The sequence below is a fragment of the Herpailurus yagouaroundi genome, unplaced genomic scaffold (assembly GCF_014898765.1).
Source record: "Herpailurus yagouaroundi ecotype Mexico unplaced genomic scaffold, PumYag 182, whole genome shotgun sequence".
NCBI classification, from domain to species: Eukaryota; Metazoa; Chordata; class Mammalia; order Carnivora; family Felidae; genus Herpailurus; species Herpailurus yagouaroundi.
Genome location: NW_024412413.1, coordinates 43,235,005 through 43,252,755, shown reverse-complemented (window position 1 = coordinate 43,252,755; position 17,751 = coordinate 43,235,005). Strand labels below are relative to the sequence as shown.

Below are 17,751 nucleotides of genomic sequence, written 5' to 3'. Positions count from 1 at the left end.
GAAATTAGGCAGATTCCTATGTTGCAATCTAAAAGCAGAATTCATTCTTTTGGAAATCTCAGTCTTTGCTCTAAAGGCCTTCAACTGATTGGATACAGCCCACTCGCATTATGGAGGGTAATCTGCTTTACTTAAAGCCAACTGATTGTAAAGTTAATCACATCTAAAAAATACCTTTATAAAAATAGCTAGACTAGTGTTTCACCAAACACTTGCCACCATAGTCTAACCACACTGGCACATAAAATTATCCATCACACTGCTATTTGACATCATGTGTTTGAAAATAAATTATCAAATAAAAAAATGAATTATCATTATCTTTTTAGTAAACTATTAAATGAATCATTATCTTTTTAGTAAACTATTGCTATTTGTTTAACTATTGCATTGTTAAGATTCAAATCCATAATTAATTAACTTGCAGTTTGAAATACACTAAAGGTAAACTGACACATACACATACACTTAACTATCTGTTGTATTATTATTATGTTGCATTCATGGATTTTTTAAACGTTTATTTATTTTGAGAAAGAGATAAAGAGTAAGCAGGGGAAGAGCAGAGAGAGAGAGGAAGAGAGAGAATCCCAAGCAGGCTCTGTGCTAACAGCACAGATCCCACGAACCATGAGATCATGGCCTAAGCCATTATCAAGAGTCAGGTGCTTAAACAACTGAGCCACCCAGGCGCCCCCCTCATGGATTTTTTTAATTGAACTTTCTCATAAATAATTAAAACTATCCTCTGATTTTTAATATAATAACCTCCTTACCTCTGCAGATACCTTATTCATCCAAAATCTTGTTTCCTTAAATCAGATTAACTTAAATTCTACAGAACACATAAAAAAATGAATTTTTATAGAATCATATTCACTGATTTTGAAGAAATATTTGTCAGAACATTAAGTTGGCTCTGCTATAGGAACTTGTAAGTAGTGGGATTTCTCAGAAAAGGGGGTCTCTATTGGCAGAGTTCTCTATCTACATTGAGGCTGGGTAAATGGAGTACACACTGTCTTACTTAGTGGGGCTTTCCTTCATTGGCAAGAAGAAAAAATTCTCGGTCAAGGAATTGTTTCTTCTATTCCTTATGATCACAACCACAGACTCTTCATAGGGTATCTTGGGAGGCCTGACATCACAGCAGTTCTTTTACTCTGAGCAGGATCTTTTGTGACCTTAAATAACCCTCCTATTTCACTCAGTTTGCAACTACAAGACAAACTCCTCTGGGTTTGGCCTTTTCAAATTACTTAAGGCAGTTAACTTAGGATTTAAACAGTGTATTTTTTTCTGGGGATCCTCTTGTTCTACTAGGCTATGTTTGATTTTAAACAAATTTGGCTAATCACTTAGAGGTAAAGTGATCACACTCATCAGTCTTAGTTGGGCCAGGTTTATTCCATCCTTACCCCTTGGAAACAATCATGAACAAATGGTTTAAACAGTAGTCTCTATAGTTTTTTGATTATGCATCCTTCTGAGAAAAAAAAAAATATTATATATATATATATATATATATATATATATATATATATATATTTGCCTAAGACTGAGGAGTTCTCCAGGACAGAAAAACACACTAAACCCAGGGAATTCCCTAACAAACCAGGAAGTTGGCAACCCTAAACTTGAATCAAAGTAAAAATGTATTGGGGAGCCTGGGTGGCTCAGTTTGTGGAGCATCCAACTCTTGATCTCAGGGTCATGAGTTCAAGCTGCACATTGGGCATGGAGCCTACTTTAAAAAAAAAGTATATATGTATCATTTAATTACATGCATCATATGTATTTTTATAATAAAGCAATATATATCTTAAAATACACAATAATTGAACCTGAAAAGGATGACATAATAATGAATTAAAAATTAATGCTAAAGAGGGGTGCCAGGGTGGCTCAGTCAGTTGAGCAACCAACTTCAGCTCAGTTCATGATCTCGCAGTTTGTGAGTTAGAGCCCCGTGTAGGCCTCTGTGCTGACAGCTAGGAGCTGGAGCCTGCTTCAGATTCTGTGTCTCCCTCTCTTCCTCATGCTCTGTCTCTCTCTTGTCTCTCAAAAATGAATAAATGTTGGATCCTGGGAAGATGGCAGCATAGGAGGACGCTAGGCTCACTGCACACGTCCTGCTGATCACTTAGATTCCACCTACACCTGCCTAAATAACCCAGAAAACCGCCAGAGGATTAGCAGAATGGAGTCTCCAGAGCCAAGCGCAGAAGAGAGGCCCACGGAAGAGGGTAGGAAGGGCAGAGAGGCGGTGCACGCTACACTGACTGGCGGAAGGGAGCTGGGGCGGAGGGGCGGCCCGCCAGCCAGGCAGAGCCCCCGAGTCTGGCTTGCAAAAGCGGAGGGGCCGGACAGAGTGTGTTCCGACAGCAAGGGGGACTTAACATCTGGAAGGTTATAAGCTAACAGCTCTACTCCGAGAACAGGAGGGCTGGAGGACAACAGGAGGGAGAGTTGTTGAGCCCCGGACGACAGAGCGCAGCTTGGCGGAGAACAAAGGTTCTCGCCAGTGCCATCTCCCTCACCCATCCCCCAGCCAAAATCCCAAAGGGAACCAGTTCCTGCCAGGGAACTTGCTTGCACCGCGCAAACACCCAACACTCTGCTTCTGTAGATCCATCCCTCCGGCGGGTCTGACTCCCTCCCGGTGCCACAGGGCCCCTCCCTAAGCAGATCTCCGAAGGAAAAGTGAGCTGAATCTGCCCCTCCTGCCCCTGTGCACGCTGCCGATACACCCCAGCTAATACGCCAGATCCCCAGCACCACAAGCCTGGCAGTGCGCAAGTAGCCCAGACAGGCCACGCCACCCCATAGTGAATCCCGCCCCAGGAGAGGGGAAGAGAAGGCACACACCAGTCTGACTGTGGCCCCAGTGGTGGGCTGGGGTCAGACATCAGGTCTGACTGCGGCCTCCCCTACCAACGCAAGTTATTCAAGACAGCACAGGGGAAGTGTCCCGCAATCCCGCACCACACCAGGGACTATCCAGAATAACGAAATGAAAGAATTCCCCTCAGAAACGTCCAGGAAATAACAACAGCTAATGAAATGATCAAAAATGATTTAAACAATATAACAGAAAGTGAATTTAGAATAATACTCATAAAATTAATCACGGGGCTTGAAAACAGTATAAAGGACAGTAGAGAATCTCTTGCTACAGAGATCAAGGGACTAAGGAACAGCCAGGAGGAGCTAAAAAATGCTATCAATGAGCTGCAAAATAAAATGGAGACAACTACAGCTCGGATTGAAGAGGCAGAGGAAAGAATAGGTGAACTAGAAGATAAAATTATGGAAAAAGAAGAAGTTGAGAAAAAGATAAAAAAAAATCCAGGAGTATGAGGGGAAAATTAGAGAACTAAGTGATGCACTAAAGAGAAATAATATATGCATAATTGGTATTCCACCGGAGGAAGAGAGAGGGAAAGGTGCTGAAGGGGTACTTGAAGAAATAATAGCTGAGAACTTCCCTGAACTGGGGAAGGAAAAAGGCATTGAAATCCAAGAGGCACAGAGAACTCCCTTCAGACGTAACTTGAATCGATCTTCTGCATGACATATCATAGTGAAACTGGCAAAATACAAGGATAAAGAGAAAATTCTGAAAGCAGCTAGAGAAAAACGTGCTGTAACATATAAAGGGAGACCTATAAGACTTGTGGCCGATCTCTCTACTGAAACTTGGCAGGCCAGAAAGGAATGGCAGGAGATCTTTGATGAACAGAAAAAATATGCAGCTGAGAATCCTTTATCCAGCAAGTCTGTCATTTAGAATAGAAGGAGAGATAAAGGTCTTCCCAAACAAACAAAAACTGAAGGAATTTGTCACCACTAAACCAGCCCTACAAGAGATCCTAAGGGGGATCCTGAGAGACAAAGTACCAGAGACATCGCTACAAGCATGAAACCCACAGACATCACAATGACTCTAAACCCATATCTTTCTATAATAACACTGAATGTAAATGGACTAAATGCGCCAACCGAAAGACATAGGGTATCAGAATGGATAAAAAAACAAGACCCATCTATTTGCTGTCTACAAGAGACTCATTTTAGACCTGAGGACACCTTTAGATTGAGAGTGAGGGGATGGAGAACTATTTATCCACTGGAATAGCCACTGGAAGTCAAAAGAAAGCTGGAGTAGCCATATTTATATCAGACAAACTAGACTTTAAATTAAAGGCTGTAACAAGAGATGAAGAAGGGCATTATATAATAATCACAGGGTCTACCCATCAGGAAGAGCTAACAATTATAAATGTCTATGTGCCGAATACAGGAGCCCCCAAATATATAAAACAATTATTCACAAACATAAGCAACCTTATTGATAAGAATGTGGTAACTGCAGGGGACTTTAACACTCCACGTACAACAATGGATAGATCTTCTAGACACACGGTCAATAAAGAAACAAGGGCCCTGAATGATACATTGGATCAGATGGACTTGACAGATATATTTAAACTCTGCATCCCAAAGCAACATAATATACTTTCTTCTCAAGTGCACATGGAACATTCTCTAAGATAGATCACATACTGGGTCAAAACAGCCCTTCATAAGTATACAAGAAGTGAGATCATACCATGCATACTTTCAGACCACAATGCTATGAAGCTTGAAATCAACCACAGGAAAAAATCTGGAAAACCTCCAAAAGCATGGAGGTTAAAGAACACCCTACTAAAGAATGAATGGGTCAACCAGGCAATTAGAGAAGAATTTAAAAAATAATTGGAAACAAACGAAAATGAAAATACAACAATCCAAACACTTTGGGATGCAGCAAAGGCAGTCCTGAGAGGAAAATACATTGTAATCCAGGCCTATCTCAAGAAACAAGAAAAATCCCAAATACAAAATCTAACAGCACACCTAAAGGAAATAGAAGCAGAACAGCAAAGACAGCCTAAATCCAGCAGAAGAAGAGAAATCATAAAGATCAGAGCAGAAATAAACAATATAGAATCTAAAAAAACTGTAGAGCAGATCAACGAAACCAAGAGTTGGTTTTTTTAAAAAATAAACAAAATTGATAAACCTCTAGCCAGGCTTCTCAAAAAGAAAAGGGAGATGTCCCAAATAGATAAAAGCATGAATGAAAATGTAATTATTACAACCAATCCCTCAGAGATACAAGCAATTATCAGGGAATACTATGAAAAATTATATGCCAACACACTGGATAACCTGGAAGAAATGAACAAATTCCTAAACACCCACATGCTTCCAAAACTCAATCAGGAGGAAATAGAAAGCTTGAACAGACCCATAACCAGCGAAGAAATTGAATCAGTTATCAAAAATCTCCCAACAAATAAGAGTCCAGGACCAGATGGCTTCCCAGGGGAGTTCTACCAGACGTTTAAAGCAGAGATAATACCTATCCTTCTCAAGCTATCCCAAAAAAAAAGAAAGGGAAGGAAAACTTTCAGACTCATTCTATGAAGTCAGTATTACTTTGATTCCTAAACCAGAGACCCAGTAAAAAAAGAGAACTACAGGCCAATATCCCTGATGAATATGGATGCAAAAATTCTCAATAAGATACTAGCAAATCGAATTCAACAGCATATAAAAAGAATTATTCACCATGATCAAGTGGGATTCATTCCTGGGATGCAGGGCTGGTTCAACATTCGCAAATCAATCAATGTGATACATCACATTAATAAAAGAAAAGAGAAGAACCATATGATCCTGTCAATCGATGCAGAAAAGGCCTTTGACAAAATTCAGCAACCTTTTTTAAGAAAAACCCTCGAGAATGTCGGGATACAAAGAACATACTTAAAGATCATCAAAGCCATTTATGAAAAGCCCATAGCTAACATCATCCTCAATGGGGAAAAACTGAGAGCTTTTTCCCTGAGATCAGGAACACGACAGGGATGTCCACTCTCACCGCTGTTGTTTAACATAGTGTTGGAAGTTCTAGCATCAGCAATCAGACAACAAAAGGAAATCAAAGGCATCAAAATTGGCAAAGATGAAGTCAAGCTTTCGCTTTTTGCAGATGACATGATATTATACATGGAAAATCCGATAGACTCCACCAAAAGTCTGCTAGAACTGATACATGAATTTAGCAAAGTTGCAGGATACAAAATCAATGTACAGAAATCAGTTGCATTCTTATACACTAATAATGAAGCAACAGAAAGACAAAGAAACTGATCCCATTCACAATTGCACCAAGAAGCATAAAATACCAAGGAATAAATCTAACCAAAGATGTAAAAGATCTGTATGCTGAAAACTATAGAAAGCTTATGAAGGTAATTGAAGAAGATATAAAGAAATGGAAAAACATTCCATCCTCATGGATTGAATGAATAAATATTGTCAAAATGTCAATACTACCCAAAGCTATCTACACATTCAATGCAATCCCAATCAAAATTGCACCAGCATTCTTCTCGAAACTAGAACAAGCAATCCTAAAATTCATATGGAAACACAAAAGGCCCCGAATAGCCAAAGTAATTTTGAAGAATACCAAAGCAGGAGGCATCACAATCCCAGACTTTAGCCTCTATTACAAAGCTGTAATCATCAAGACAGCATGGTATTGGCACAAAAACAGACATATAGACCAATGGAATAGAATAGAAAGCCCAGAACTAGACCCACAAACGTATGGCCAACTAATCTTTGACAAAGCAGGAAAGAATATCCAATGGAAAAAAGACCGTCTCTTTAACAAATGGTGCCAGCAGAACTGGACAGCAACATGCAGAAGATTGAAACTAGACCACTTTCTCACACCATTCACAAAAATAAACTCAAAATGGATAAAGGACCTCAATGTGTGACAGGAAACCATCAAAACCCTAGAGGAGAAAGCAGGAGAAGACCTCTCTGACCTCAGCCGTAGCAATTTCTTACTTGACACATCCCCAAAGGCAAGGGAATTAAAAGCAAAAATGAACTACTGGGACCTTATGAAGATAAAAAGCTTCTGCACAGGAAAGGAAACAACCAACAAAACTAAAAGGCAACCAACGGAATGGGAAAAGATATTTGCCAATGACATATTGGACAAACGGCTAGTATGCAAAATCTATAAAGAGCTCACCAAACTCCACACCCGAAAAACAAATAACCCAGTGAAGAAATGGGCAGAAAACATGAATAGACACTTCTCTAAAGAAGACATCCGGATGGCCAACAGGCACATGAAAAGATGCTCAACATCGCTCTGTATCAGGGAAATACAAATCAAAACCACACTCAGATATCACCTCACACCAGTCAGAGTGGCCAAAATGAACAAATCAGGAGACTATAGATGCTGGAGAGGATGTGGAGAAATGGAAACCCTCTTGCACTGTTGGTGGGAATGCAAATTGGTGCAGCCACTCTGGAAAACAGTGTGCAGGTTCCTCAAAAAATTAAAAATAGACCTACCCTATGACCCAGCAATAGCACTGCTAGGAATTTATCCAAGGGATACAGAAGTACTCATGCATAGGGGCACTTGTGCCCCAATGTTTATAGCAGCACTCTCAACAATAGCCAAATTATGGAAAGAGCCTAAATGTCCATCAACTAATGAATGGATAAAGAAACTGTGGTTTATATACACAATGGAGTACTACGTGGCAATGAGAAAGAATGAAATATGGCCCTTTGTAGCAATATGGATGGAACTGGAGAGTGTGATGCTAAGTGAAATAAGCCATACAGAGAAAGACAGATACCATATGGTTTCACTCTTATGTGGATCCTGAGAAACTTAACAGAAACCCATGGGGGAGGGGAAGAAAAAAAAAAGAGGTTAGAGTGAAAGAGAGCCAAAGCATAAGAGACTCTTAAAAACTGAGAACAAACTGAGGGTTGATGGGGGGGTGGGAGGGAGGAGTGGGTGGGTGATGGGTATTGAGGAGGGCACCTTTTGGGATGAGCACTGGGTGTTGTATGGAAACCAATTTGACAATAAACTTCATATATTGGAAAAAAAATGAATAATTGTGAAAAAAAATTTTTTTAATTAATGCTAAAGAGATGATTATGCCAGGAATATAATAATAATCAAACAACTGATACTGTTTGCTTGCTTGTATCTTTACAACTATAATCAGTCTTCAGTTTCCTTTCAGCAAAACATGTGACCATTTTGTAATGGCTAGCTTAGTTAAAACCAGGTAATATATTCTGTAATTAAATCTACCCAGGTTCATACATTGCAACAAAAGAAATAAACAAATCCCATAATCATCACTCCCTGTAGAATATCCATTTCTCCTTAGGAAAGACATGCACCACTTTGCCAATGTCCCCTGTCCAAAAAGCACCAGGAACTCACATGGAGTTGTACATATTAGATTTGTTCCTTATGAAAATATTTTAATAAATATGTATTAAAAATGCATAACATGTCTGACACCATGCTGTTAAAAATTAATTTTAGTCCTTGTCAATGTAAATAAAAATGAGATAGTATTTATTAATAATATTAACTTAATAATAATAGTACCTAGTACTAAGTAATGTTTACAATGTGCCAAGCATTAAATGCTTCACATATAACAATTACATAATCCTCTCAATAATCCTGTGAGGTAGATGCTATTTTCATTTCTTTGTTTTATGTTTCTTTATTTTGAGAAAGTGAGAGAGCATGAGAGGGGGAAGTGCAGAGAGAGAGGGAGAAAGAGAATCCCAAGCAGGCTCATCAGTGTGGACCCCAATGTGGGGCTCCATCCCACAAACCTTAAAACCATGACCTGAGCTGAAACCAAGAGTCGGACGCTTAACTGACTGAGCTACCCCGCTGCCCCAGTTTTCATTTCTTGAACTACTAGTAGATTTAAACATATTTTTTAACTGCATTCAGACTTACAAATACACTTTTTGAGAGTTATTAAGACAGCATGAGGAATGCTGTCCTTTGGTCAAGGATTCCTAGGAGTTATTGCATACATTTAACCACTCTAAATCAATATTGACCTCAAGAATACAGAAGTTATATAAATTTAGGAGTCAAAATTTAATGTAAATATTACCAGGTTTATATTCAATTTTATGGCTTTGACTTTTAGGTAGAAGCAAACTGTTTTTTGATTCCTGACACCCAAACTCAACCTGGAATCTGGTTTTACACATCTTACCTACATGTGAAAATAATAGATGCTGCATGAATATTTCCCCTAGAGTTTCCATTTTTTTGTTTTGTTTTTGTCAAGTGCCTACTCATCTCCATCTATTTTTCTAATGGTGTTGTTCATTTTCTTAGGAATTTTAAGTGATTCTTAAATGTGCCTTAATGGCACATTGCTGATTTTAATCTTTTGACATTTATCTAGCAAATATCTTTCTCAGTTGTCCCCTATTTAGATTTTCATGAACTAAAGTCCATCTTTCCATTTCAAATGTTGAATTTTATTTGTACCATCATTTTGGTTTTCTCTTATAACACTTCTCACACACCATTATCATAATTTGAATTTTTGGGTTATAGAAAAGATCAATCAAGTGAAGGTGACAGAAAAGTGAAAGAGCAAGAGTAAAGTAAAAACAGTGTCTTTCCAGTAACATCTTTACAGACAACAAAATAACACACATCATAGCTTCAGCCATACTGCATGATCATTCTCCGTAGGTGTACATAAAAATGTATGTTTAAACTTGCTAGTTCTTATCAAAATCAGAGTACAGAATTAGAGCATTATTTCCCTAAAATTTCAAGCACAGTGTACAGAAAGTGAAAACTTAAGTCCAAAGTTATCTGAGATAAGCTTAAAGTCTATATCCTAAAATTGCTCATATTTTTCCAGTAAAGGCATTATCTCTGTTAGACACAACTGAAAAGTAAATGGGTACTCAAAAAGAACATCTGCAGCAGAATTTTAGTAAAATCTTAGTGGTAATTTATTTTTCACATTGCTTGGAAAGAAACAAATGATTCTGTCAATATCCTCTAACAATTCCAGTGCCTTCAAGAAATGTAATGTGTTAAATTATATCACCACTTTCAAAGTTAAGAAAGTTAAAACTTCTTTGAGGGCTAGATGAATAGGCCAAAATTTCAAAGTTCAAAAAGTCACAAACTGTAAGAACTGAGGAAAAAACACACACATCTTTTGGTACTGTTGAGGAAGATTTCCTTTCCTATTCATGGTCCTTCTAGCCAGACTAAGAATCAAAATGATATGAGACAGATTAACAGGTGAAAATCAAACTTAATTATGTATGTATGGGATATCCAAACAGACATAGGAATTCCAAAGACAGCCAGGCAAAATGAGATATGTATGTCATTCTGAACTAAGGAGAAGAAATAGAGATCTGGGATCTCAAAGAGAAGGAATGCAATTCACAGGAAAAGGGAAAAGAGTAAATGCTTGATAAATGTTTGCTGGGCCTTTCAGAAACAATGGGACATAGAGGACTTTGATCAAAGAGGCCCTGCTTGGGACACCTGGGGGGCACAGTTGGTTGGGCATCCACCTTCGGCTCAGGTCATGATCTTAGGGTCCCGTCCATGAGTTCCAGCCCCGCGTCGGGCTCTGAGCCTAGAGCCTGCTTCAGATTCTGTGTCTCCCTCTCACCCTGCACCTCCCCCACTCAAACTTTGTCTCTCTCTCTCTCTCTCAAAAATAAACATTTAAAAAAATTTTAAAAACAAAAAAAAACAGGCCCTGTCTACCATACCTAGTTCACAGTATAATGTAGTAATCTACAGTGATAACTCTTCCTAGAGAAGGTCCTCCATCTAAATTCTCTTTAGGGAGTTGTTGGGCGGGGGGGAGGGGGTAAACAGCTTTTCCTGAATCTACTGGGTTTTGATTGCTTTTTAATTCAAAGTAGTCTTCATGCCAAGTGGCCCATCTTGGGGCAGTGTGCCCTTGGCCCCTACAGTACTGATATACTGTAATCACAATCTGTGATTTTAATACATAGAATGTTAAACAATGATTAAATAATCCTCAAATATTACATGCCACCTTATAATTTCTGAAAAAATGTATTTAGAATGTAATGCATTTAAAATACTTCTTATAGAAGACTAAATAAAAAATAAAAAAAGAAGACTAAATAAAAAAATAAATAAAAAATAAAAAAATAAAATACTTCTTATATAAAATACATGATGTGGACCAATTCATTCACATATCTGAAAGACTGAATATTTGCAGAACATCCTCCTCAAACCCAACTTCTTTCTACACAAACTAGATGCCTTCCTGTGCCCTTCCTCTGTACTTCCATTTGAGTCACTTGGGTCTGAAAACTAGCTCTACCATTTACTGGCTGGGTAACTTTAGACAAATTACTTGACCTCTTTTTCTGAGTTTTTCCATCTGTAAAACAGAGATAATAATAGCGTCAGTTTCTTAAGGCTTTTATGATTCAAATGAGTTGATATTCTCCAAGCTTTTAAAATAGAGCTAGATATTTCTGAAAACAGTAGTGACAATTATACAACACTGTGAATGTAACTGCCACTGAATTTTACACTAAAAATGATTAAAATGGTAAAGATGATGTTAATGTCTATTTTATGACAATAAAAAAAAATTAAAAATAAAATAAAATAATGCCTGACACATAGAAAGGATTTTTTGAAATAAACTAAAAATAGAATTTACTACTCTGCATTATAATTATTTGATGACTTGTCTGTATCACCTTTAACTAAAACTTCATGTGGATAGATGACATATTTGGCTTGTTCAGCATTTGTAGCTCTAATACCTATCGTGGACTCAGACACCATAGGAGGTCCTAAAGAAATACTTACTACTGAGTGTGGTGTCCAGCTCAATAGAATGGGTTACCTAAGAGACAGTGACTTCCTCGTTAGTGTAATTATTTAAGCAGAGGTATAATGATCACCTACTAATGATGTGTCAAAGCACACGTCAAATACATGGGATGAGTATAAGTGTCTAAAATTTCTTCCTAATTTAAGATTGCATTAAGTATCTTGTGCTTTAATACAGCAATTTTCGTAAACAGTACCAACACAATAAAGGAATTCCATCTTTTACTACTGGCCACCTTCACCCCTAAAATAGGCTCTGGTCGTATGAAAACACTGTTAGCCTTTCCAGACCTCCTGGTATATTTACATGCTTTTTGCCTTTGTTCAGAATGTGCTCTGTCAACGGTATGCTTCACTTTCTTGATGTCACATTCTCTAAAAAGGATTCCATGGTCTTCAAAAAGGGTGTTAGTTGTCCCATACATGCTGCATTAGCATTTTGGTTTTGTTTTTATCACATGATATAAGAGTTAACACTTTGCTAGTTCTCTTAAACTGCAGGCTATTTGGAAGCAGAGTCTGGGTCTTTTTCAGCTATTTAACACACTGCCTGGTACTAAATATTTATTAAAAGCATTAAAAGCCATTGCATGAATGAAACCATCTTGTGAGGTCTGCTGCTTTCAATTGTGTACATCATACTTTTTTAAAGCACACTTTTTTTAGATATTTTTTCACCAACCAGTCAAATGCTTTCTTTGTGGCAAAATTCTATCCCATGTGGGCGATTTCAAATATCACCCTTTGATGCTATTGAACACAATATGTTACATGCAAATGTGTACCCCAAAACAAACACGTGCTTTTATTATGTGCCTAGAACTTACATTCTTCAAAGCAAATTTTCTTGAGCCAATGTTTGGAGGTGAAGGGACACGGCCAAAATCTGCTAAGACACTAACCATTCTGTCTGAAAGAAGGAAATGAAAACAAGAAATGAGTTCTTACCTACTACTGTGAACAAGACAATTTGCCAGAGATGATGAATACTGATATTCCAAGCTGTCAATACAGTGTGAGTTAGGAGAAATGAAAGTACTTTAACCTTATGAGAATTTGATGATTCCTAGTCTATGCCCTAAAAGCTGAGCTTTCCACTTTTCCATATAATCTGTGGTTCCCACAAAAGATTATTAAAACACAGAGAGAGGGGGGCACTTGGGTGGCTCGGTGGGTTAAGCGCCTGACTCCAGTTCTGCTCAGGTCATGATGTCCATTTGTGAGTTCAAGCCCCATGGGGCTCCCTGCTGACTGCACATTGATGGCTTGGGATTCTCTCTCTCTCTCCCCTCTCTGTAAGAGCCCCTACCCCACGAGCACTCTCTCTCTCCCAAAATAAATTTTTGAAAAGAAAAGAAAAGAAAAAAAAAAAAAAAACACGGAGAGAAAATCTCAATGAGGAAGTCCACCTTAAAGAGGAAATACGTTTGTCCAAGAGGAAAATAAAGGGCGCGTCCTGCACTACACTTCCAACTCCACAGACAAGAATGGAAGAAAAAGATTAACTGCATTTTCATCTATATCACAGACGAAAGCTCATTTCCCCTTGCGTAATTAGAAGGTTCCTCCGACGTGTTCGTTATCCAGCAATTGCCAATCGGTATGCAGATGGCTCATTAATAAACGATGACACATCATCTGGTGTCAGAAATCAACTCTGGATAATATTCAGCCACATCAGTTTCCTGAAAAGCCTGCATTCATTTAACTCAAGCCTCTTCGGTTAGTTCAGCAGACAGCTCTGAGTAGCTTCTCCACCCCGCACCTCTTCCGTCCCCACTTCTCCCTCGGCTCCCAAGAGAGGCGGACCCGCCTGCCCGCGCGCCCACGTAGACTGGCTGGTCACCGGGGCGGGCCGGCGCGTGCGCACTGGCCTGTCTGCAGCGGGCGGACAATGGACGCCCCTAGGACCTTAGCGCCCGAGCGGTCCGCCCAATCGCTTCCTCGGATAGGAGGGGTTCTTTTGAAGCTGTGGCTGTGTGAACTCTGGGTACTGCTGCCGGATTCCGGTGTGAACATGAAACTTTTGCCTCACGAAGAGGAAGTACATTTTATCAATGAATACGTGAACCTCCACAATGAGCTCCGGGGCAACGTCTCCCCCGGAGGGTCTAACTTGCGCTTCATGGTGAGGCTCTAAGGCGGTTGTCCGAACCGCCCCACAACCTCCTTGTCACGACGCCACTGCTCGGCCTCGGAAACCCGGGCCACTGCTTCACTGAGGCTTACGGATGGCGGGGAACTGCACGTCACTGTGGGTTTAAAATACGCTTGAAGTGATTACACTCAAGAAATAGAAACCACTGTGTGACACACAGTTATTACCAAGATTTTGCAGGGAGCTGGGATCTGTAGAGGCACTCACCTAAGGGGATGTCTCAGTCAACCTCGTCCTAGTCCTGGCCCTAATTTTGCCTTCCCTGAACAATGTTATTCTTGCTTCTCCCCCCCCCCGCCCCCCATTTCTATTTTACATCTCATCAACTGTTTCTCTTGCCTCCCATCTTCGTGATTGTCATTAGAAATGGCTGCAAAATTTATTGGACAAATATTCTTTGACCAGGCAATTAGGAGCTTCCAACTTATATGATAAATGATATCACAAGGACTGTTTCTCTAGACATAAGTCTTTTCTTCCTTCTGGGTTAGTTCCTTAGACAAATTCGAGAAAGGGGATAAATAGATGAAGGATATGATATTTTTATTTATATGATATACAGCAATTGCTATTCTAAAGGGCTGCGCCAAATTAAGTAAATACCAGCAATGTGTTATAACTTATTTGCACAGTCATGGGAAGCAATGACCGAAATGCTTACAAACTTCAAGTTGAGAGTTAGACTTACTGAATTCAAATCCAGGCTCCACAATTTACTGGCAATAAGTAGCTGTAAGTCAACTACTTAATTTTTTTGTTTGTTTGTTTTACTTCTTTTGTGAATTAGAGACAGTAATAATAATACATCACTCGTGGAATTATTGTGAAAATTAAGTGAAATGATACTTAAAACACATTTAGAATAGTGACTAGTATGTAGTAAGCTTGTGATGTGTAAACAGTATGCAAAATAAGACAGGAGGAGGATAGTCCTTGGAGCATTATTTGCAAATGGAAAACTAAAGGGCCATTAATAGTGGAATGGTAACATTTATTATATGCTATCCATACTACAGAATAGAATGTAAAGTTTGTAAAACAGGTGGATCGAGCTGTGCTAAAATGGAAAAATCTAAAAGAAAACTGCCAAGTTGCAGGCCAGTTATATTGTGTATAGTATGATTACAATAATGCAAAGAAAGAAAATCGCACAATACCTACCTGAAACATCCACACTTGTATCTTATATTTGAATATGTTTGTACGTGTATGTATATAGACATAGAGAAATGTATGCATAAGCAATTTTTTTTAACAACTGTTACCTTTGGGGAGGAATGTTGGGGGTGGGAAGTATTCTAAAGGCATGATTTATTTTCTATATTTTCTATATTTATGTATAATCTATGAAATTAAGAAAACTCTAAGGAAATCTTAGTATTGGTTTTCAGAAATGTTTACTTTCAGATATACTATAACATGTGTACAAAGCATTTTGATTTTACAACTATTTTGCTGATTTATCTATGGGTGCTGTTTTTGTTCTTGTCCTTAATCAACCGCTGAATTTAATGAGTCTCTAAATAATGATAAAATTACACATTTCTGCATATTTCCAGGGCTAGCCAGGAAACAGTATCTTGTGATATTTTCTTACATTTCTGGGACTATCCATAAAACTTTACATTTGCCTCTTTTATAATATTTACCAAGTACCGCTATGTGTTAAAATCTTATCTATAAAATATAGAAGAGAAAATTTATGCCAGACTTTGTATTTTATTTCTCACATTACAATAGTTTGCATATACTCAGTATTCAATAAATAGTTCTTATACAATAATTTAAAATATTTATCTTACTATGTATAAAAGGAATGAGATTAAAAGTATATATTCTGAATAGACTACATGTAAGAGTATTATAACCATTTGCATCATCTTAAAATCTGATTTTTTAATTACAAATATATGGGTAGTCCTTTCCCTCAAGAAATAGTTATTTCATTTATGATTAACTCAAAAGCATTTTCCCCCATAGAAATTCCACAAACCAGACCCATAAGCACAAAGTTAGTATTGTTTCCTTAAATCTAATATGAGAACTCTAGGAAAATAATTTAGAGAACAACAACAACAAAAAATGCTCATTATTATTTTGTTTTCTTTGATTTTTGCATTTTTTTTTCAGACTTGGGATGTAGCTTTGTCACGGACTGCTAGAGCATGGGGGAAAAAATGTTTGCGTGAGCATAATCCTCATTTAGAAGAACTAAACATGGCTCATCCTAAATTTAATGGTATTGGTGAAAATATGTGGATTGGCCCCGAAAATGAATTTACCGCAAGTATTGCTATCAGAAGTTGGTATGAAGAGAAGAAAAGGTACCATATTGAAAATGACAGTTGCTCTAGTGACTGTTCTAATTATAAACAGGTATCTAATTTTTATATTAATTCAATAGACTCCTTAATTGCTTTACTACTGAGTTTTTATTATGTTTAATTTTATAAATTAACCCAAATGGTAAGTTACTTCTAACAGAATCAAAATTCTAATCATTCCTAGATCTTCAAAATGTCTATAATTCCATCTATTACATGAACCATACAGTTAAAACATTTCTTTAAATGTGGTAAATCTCATCTCCATACCCAAAAATGAAAGGTACTTTTCTAAAAGCAATACGTACTGGAAAAGGATGAAACAGGAAATAAAAATTATTTTTAAATTATTGCCTATAAACATAAGTAAAAGACTTGATTATTTTGCACAGATCAGTATACATACTGCTGTATAACTGATTGATTAAAGCATGTTAAGTACCAATTAATAGCATTATTTTCCTGTCTCCTGTCTAACAATCCACATTTACACTTTATGCTCCAAGAATACTAAACTACTTGTTATTTCCTCTACACTTATTATTTTGCATATCACATTATTTATAATCATCTTTTTATATATGATACTACACTAAGTACAGAGACCTTGTCTTATCCACATGTCATGGACAACATTATTTTGGTCTTCAATAAATATTTGTACCAGGAATCAAGAAATTATTAGATGAACTTCCAAGCTGATTTAAGAGATTATTATTTTTTAATCAATAAGATCTGATGTCATGTTTTATGCAGAACTTAAAATCTTATGACTTTAAGACATGTTGAACTCATGTCTTTATGTTCCATCAAATGAATCATGTTTTAAAAGATGTTTGACTGTTCTTTCTTCTTCTAGAAAGTTATAGTGGTTCTCCATTGTCTTACTCATATCAAAGCCAGACTCCTTAATATGATTTTAATAATCCCAGTAAATTAATCATGTCTACTCCATGATCTACTCCTCTGTTATATTTTACTCTTTATTTCTGGTATCATAGACATTTTTGTTTCTTTTATCTTACCTACTTAACTCCATTTCAAATGGTGCAGACATTCTATTCTCTATTCTTTTAATGTATCACTATTTCTTTAAGAATCACACTTTTAAAACCACTAAGACTTGGGACAAAAAGGAAAGGAAACCAGAAACTGTTTCTTCCACAGAGGTTAACAAGACCAAACACTTTCTTGTTATGTGGAAGTTGTGTGGAAGTATTAGAAATACTAAAGTCATACAGAGAATTTCTGGAACATCTTTAATCGTTCTCATATTTTCATTCCAATTCAAGACCTTTTGTCCTTTTATAGAAACCTGCTCTTTTATTCATTTGTTTTGCATTGCAGGCCCAGACTATTTTATTTCATAATAGAATTTCCTCAACAAAAGAATAGAGAAATGCTGACTGCATTCAGTTACTCTCTACTCTTGTATAGCTTTTCCTTTCCTTTTATAATCTTGATGTTTGGTT

General features: G+C 37.4%; 2 protein-coding genes across 6 annotated transcripts in view; one reads left to right on the top strand and one right to left on the bottom strand.

Annotated features, from left to right (window-relative positions):
- Positions 1-12,995, bottom strand: part of CAPS2 (calcyphosine 2) — a 109,901-nt gene extending 96,906 nt beyond the window's left edge. For 3 of the 5 annotated variants that reach the window (XM_040491389.1, XM_040491390.1, XM_040491388.1), the window contains exon 1: positions 12,746-12,995. The gene's annotated coding sequence lies outside the window, so the exon portion shown is untranslated. The remainder of the gene's footprint in view (positions 1-12,745) is intronic. The other 2 variants (XM_040491386.1, XM_040491387.1) reach the window with 1 other exon arrangement.
- Positions 12,996-13,660: 665 nt separating this feature from the next.
- GLIPR1L2 (GLIPR1 like 2) overlaps positions 13,661-17,751 on the top strand; it is a 30,603-nt gene continuing 26,512 nt past the window's right edge. Inside the window, exons 1-2 of the mRNA XM_040491382.1 lie at positions 13,661-13,925; positions 16,086-16,331. Coding sequence (XP_040347316.1) covers positions 13,692-13,925; positions 16,086-16,331 — 480 coding nt within the window. The 5' untranslated portion in view covers positions 13,661-13,691. The remainder of the gene's footprint in view (positions 13,926-16,085; positions 16,332-17,751) is intronic.